The sequence below is a fragment of the Malurus melanocephalus genome, unplaced genomic scaffold (assembly GCF_030028575.1).
Source record: "Malurus melanocephalus ecotype Western Australia unplaced genomic scaffold, MMel_1.1 scaffold_16, whole genome shotgun sequence".
Lineage (NCBI taxonomy): Eukaryota > Metazoa > Chordata > Aves > Passeriformes > Maluridae > Malurus > Malurus melanocephalus.
Genome location: NW_026623248.1, coordinates 4,394,385 through 4,399,495, shown reverse-complemented (window position 1 = coordinate 4,399,495; position 5,111 = coordinate 4,394,385). Strand labels below are relative to the sequence as shown.

The following is a 5,111-nucleotide window of genomic DNA, read 5'->3' as shown; positions in this document are numbered from 1 at the left end:
GTGGGGCTAGGTCCTATTGTCTTTACCAATCACCTTGCCATGAAAAGGATGACTTGGCAATCAGTGTATCCCAGCAACAAAATGGGAAAGAAAAATTCCCCAAGACAGGAAACAAAAGGAGAAACCTTAACCCACAACAGTGGATGCTGAAACTGAAGTGCCTAAAGAGAAGAMCTTTCATTAAAAAATGGAACCTGACTATGCTGTTGTGAAAGAAGATGGAAACATGCTCAGAGATCATGTTTCTGTTCATTAATTGTCATTTTAATAACSAAAGTCACACCAAGCCATCAAATACACTCTCACTTTGGCCAATGCTAGCTGAAGACCAATATTCCAAAGYTTATGTTAGCAAGAAAAATTATTTGGTTTCTCAAAGCATCATTAGCCTCTTTGAAATTATCATTCAGTGCTAACAAYTGGGAATAAAAGTAACAGTGACTGTTCATAGTAACTATCCTAGAAAGAATATTTRAGCACGTTTCTCTTAATTAGATGATAGTCACAACAGACTGCAGGTGACAACACTCCCCTGGACACACAAAAAKTCTGGCAATGTGTGTTGAACAGTCACAGAAATCATTTTGTCTTTCCTGAAAGAGATATAGCTAAAGGACATAGAGATAAACTTCCCAACAGCACCTGTGTCAGGTCTGGATAAAGGAAAAACTCTATCTCCAAGGCTGTAAAATCTGCATCCTTCTCAAATGGCTAGTGAATAATCTGAAAATCAAAATGTTAATTCTTGAAAGATTCCCAACTTGTATTGCTCATCCATGTTTACCCATCCTGTCTATTCATCTTTTGAAAGACTATATAATGCTTTTCAGCCTCTCCAGTCTGCCTCCCAGCTGCCCCCAGGCCTTCATCTGGGCTATGTTTGTGTGGAGAAGGGAAAAAACAAAACSTCATATTAAGATTTCCTGATGGGAAAAGCTGTTTAAATTAGAAAACACAGAATTCATCCTAAACCTGTAGCTTAAGTAATAAGTTGATTYGATTTCAAGTTATTATCCCCACCATCATATTAACCTGAGTGTTTTCCTTCCACCCCCAAAATAATTACCACCACTAAACATTCTGATTATACCACTCTGTGGTTCCTTATGCACATGGCAAAAATCAAGCAGAGTCTGGGTTTTTACACATTCTTATTCATCTTCTATCTCTCTAAAATGTAAGCTGCTATTTCTCACATTAGAAAATTGCTACACCAAACATCCAGTTTAAAATCCAACTGGAGAATAAGGCAGCCAGGAAGCCATGCCTTGCATTTTGATTCTCGGCCTGCATAAGAGTTTTCAAACTATTATGAAAAATTCACACTCAAATTTCAGATTCTTTCATTTTGGGTAGAGGGGTGACTTCCACTGTTATTAACAGAAGCACTTCTACCACAAGCCTCGGGGTCATTCTGCAGTTGGATTTAAGAAAGGTGAACCAATTAAATCTTAGTCCACAGCCCATTACATTATGAAAAGAGATTGTTTTATGCAGCATCTGAGACACACAAACCTTCACATGTGATAACCTCATGACATCTCCCAAAAATTACCAGCTGCAAAAATGTGAATGCACCTCAACACTTTGGAACAACTAAGACTTCAACTCCAGTCCTTAATCCCCAACTGCAGCATTTTTATGACATTAATAGTTCACCGTTACAMAGGAGTGCAAAAATGGATTAGAATAACAGGAATCTTACTATTTCTGATTATGTCTGCCCAGAAAATGAACACTGCTGGAATCCTTTGGCACATAGCCATTCAAATCTTTCTATGACTTCTCTGATAATAAAAGATTTCTTACKAGCCTTCAATAATCCATTGAACTTCCTGAGAGATTTTAATCACAGATACTTATCATTCAGTTCATCACTTTGTATGTGCCTTCAGTTAAAATTTCAATGCATCTCAATTGAATCTTCTACTGTAAAAACAATTTTGCATCCAAGGAATAACTTACTTTCTTGTATCGCATTAAGAATTTCTGAAAAGTCCACATCTGTCTTCTGTATGTCTGGTTTTATCCATATTTGCGTTTCCAGCTGGTTAACCTGCAAATCCTCTCTTCCTTCTGAAGAAATTGAAAAGATTGGAGGGGTTTGTGACAGTGCAGTAGAAAATCCAGCCAAGGGGCTTCAGGTGAGGAAACATACACATTGAATGAAGTATTTCCATTTTCCCTCCTTAGCAGAACCAAGTTTTCTTAAAACCAAGGAGCTTCAGAGAGAGCATGSACTGGTTTCAAGCTAAATAGAATGAAACAACAACATTCTCTGCTGTCAGTTATGATGCAGATTCACCACTGGGAGGCCCCTCTTTTAGATGACCATATTACTGCCATGCCATGAGCATCAACTCGCCATACCATCTACAAAACTAACTCCCAAATGTGAAAGCAAACAGGAGATGTTGTTACAGATGACAGAGGAACAAACGGACTAAAATAAAACACACTAACACACAAAGGAAGTTGCAAGACAGAACACAACGATTAGGACAAAAACAGCATGGACAGTGTGTTTCAGACACGTGAGCACTGTAAATTCTCATGTGCCAAGCTGATGGTGTGACACAGTCTAGGAAGAAGTCCAGCACTGCAGTCCATTTCAAAAAGATTCACATTGGTGTGTAATGGTTCTGTTTAAAAACACTTCGGAATAAAAACTTGTTCTGGTGGGTGACAGTTTCAAATCTATTTACACACAAAAACAGGCACAAGATTTGCCCATTTCAGTGCTCCTTCAACACGAACAAAGAAAGCAGAAAGTCTTGAGAAGAGAAACTTTTCATGCAGAGAAAGGTGGCTGCATGTCAAGAGTAGACAGAAAACTGGCAAACAGGCTTAAGATGCTGGCTACAGGGTATTTGGATACAGTCAGAGAGAAAGAAGGAACTACTGGGAATACATCTGGTTTCGAAGATTAGCAGGAAAACCTTTCACAATGGCATCTGCTAGAAATGACGCTCATGAGTAACTAATGCATAGAGTTAGCAGAGACCTTCAGTAGTGGAGAAGATATTTGGCAAAGGACTTAATGAAAAAAAGGCCAAGGTGGAAGAACAAACCTTCAGGAAATTTATATCATTACTGTGCTTTGCTAGATGCTATCACTCCTGCTTTAGATGGAAGCATTTTCCTTCCATCTATAGTCTGCCTTTAGCAAGCTGTTCTTATTTTGAATTCTGTCCTAGCTCACTTCTCCTTCGYGAATGACATGTCACTACTGCCTTGATGGGAGTTATAAACAATATTCCTGGCCACAAAATTACTCAAAACTATTTTAAAGGTCCTTCTTCACTGCTTGTAAATACAGATCTCAAAAAGACTGCACTTTGACCAGCTACATACTTTTTTATTTTTCAGTGTTAAAATATTATGAATTTATTTTTCAGTGTTAAAATATTATCAATTCAAATTGTCTCATGCTTGCTTCAGCATATTCTTTTGTTCCACAGCAAAGATTCACTGTTAACATTAGAGACAATTCCCCTTGTAGATTCCTGCAAAGTGATCTGTCATGGCAGCAGCAGGAGTCAGCATTTAATGATGTAGAACAAAGAGAATTTCTTAAGTGAGACAACTGATTATTCATACAATAGCAGCCAAGGGAAATCTGCAGATGGCCTCAGAGATGAGAGGCTAAGATATGCCCCAAAAGAGATTTCTAAGGCCCAAGAAAAAATACTCCACCTGCTGAAAAATACATACAAACAATATGGTGGAGCTAGAAAAGTAATCAATGGACACCCGTTCAGCAGYTTTGCAAGCGATATCACTCGTTTCTTCTTAAATACTCAGCTACCAATTTTTGCATATATCACTACATACTTGCATCCTCACATCCAACAGACTTTGTTCTGCATTTCAACCCTAGTTAGAGCAAATTAATGACAATACTGAAAAATAAAACATGCCCTTTCTTCCTCCAAACACTCCATCCTTGCTACACTCAAACTGCTATTCCTCAAAACAGATGAAGGTAGCAGGATCCCTGCAGCATCTCCAGAAGATCTGAACTAATTTGGGCCAGGCAGAAAGGAAGTGGCAGTCAGCTCTGGAGGTCCCAAAATACTGATATCTGATGGACTATCTAACCACAGACCTGTCAATTAAATTAAACTCTTGAAGAACCTACACAGCCGATTTAAAAGCCACTCTTTAATTAACAAAAAACGCTGCCTAGGAAGTGGTCAGAAAATGACCAGCCTAAACCTCACTGTTACTTCAGACAGTGAGGTCAGGACAATTTTGCTGTATTCAAATTTCCTCTCCTGTATTTGATCCTCTTGCAGTACAGGGAGTTTTAGCAACCCACAGAAATGACAGTGCTCTGTGCTCGTCTGATTCACAGCAGCCTTRATATCTGGCCTCACTGCACAAGTATCAGATTAACAGCATCCAATCTGATTTCAGTCAAAATTGTAGGCATAATCTTCCACCAATCATTTGTGATATACAAATAGMTAATACATAGCTAATCACAAACTCACCTKCACCAACATGAGGAAAAAAAGTATCTACCAACAACACAGCTTTTACATAAGGGATTGCAGAAATGCTTTCTTCTCCCATGATCTTAAGGGTGTCAGTRAAGAATTAGGGCATTTGGGCTTCTATCCTCCTCTGTCTCTGTCAGCATCCACTTTTCAGGAAGGACTACAGCATAATTTTAGCTGAGATAAACACCCCCTATGTGATGGGCTGTGGACTGGCCAAATTAATAATTTCTGGCTTGTTGTCAGACAGAGGTTTTAAACTAGAGGCTCGTTGGAAAAAGCCACAGTGACCTCATCCATGTTCCAGAGATTTATTTTTTTTATCTTACCACATATCTCCAATACCTGATGTCATTGTTGCTGTTGACTGATCACTAACCTGCCTTTAGCATTTCCTTCTTGCTCGAGAGGCTGCTGATTTATGCTTTATCAATGACATGTCCCAACAAGTAAAATCTAAGCAATATTGCCTGAGAAGATGAGAAAGACTCACTTTCCACAGAAGTATAAGAAATAAACACAAATAAAAGTGAAATAAACATYAGATTTTTTAAAAAAATTATGTTAYTTATTTAAAAGATCAGTCTGAGTTTTTTCTCATATTACTGA

At 38.3% G+C, this 5,111-nt stretch overlaps 1 protein-coding gene across 1 annotated transcript in view; it reads right to left on the bottom strand.

Moving 5' to 3' along the window:
• ANO4 (anoctamin 4) overlaps positions 1-4,857 on the bottom strand; it is a 106,302-nt gene extending 101,445 nt beyond the window's left edge. Inside the window, exons 1-2 of the mRNA XM_057385298.1 lie at positions 4,832-4,857; positions 1,966-2,138 (exon numbers count right to left, since the gene is read on the bottom strand). Of these exons, the coding sequence (XP_057241281.1) occupies positions 1,966-2,138; positions 4,832-4,857 (199 nt within the window). The remainder of the gene's footprint in view (positions 1-1,965; positions 2,139-4,831) is intronic.
• Positions 4,858-5,111: the final 254 nt, after the last annotated feature.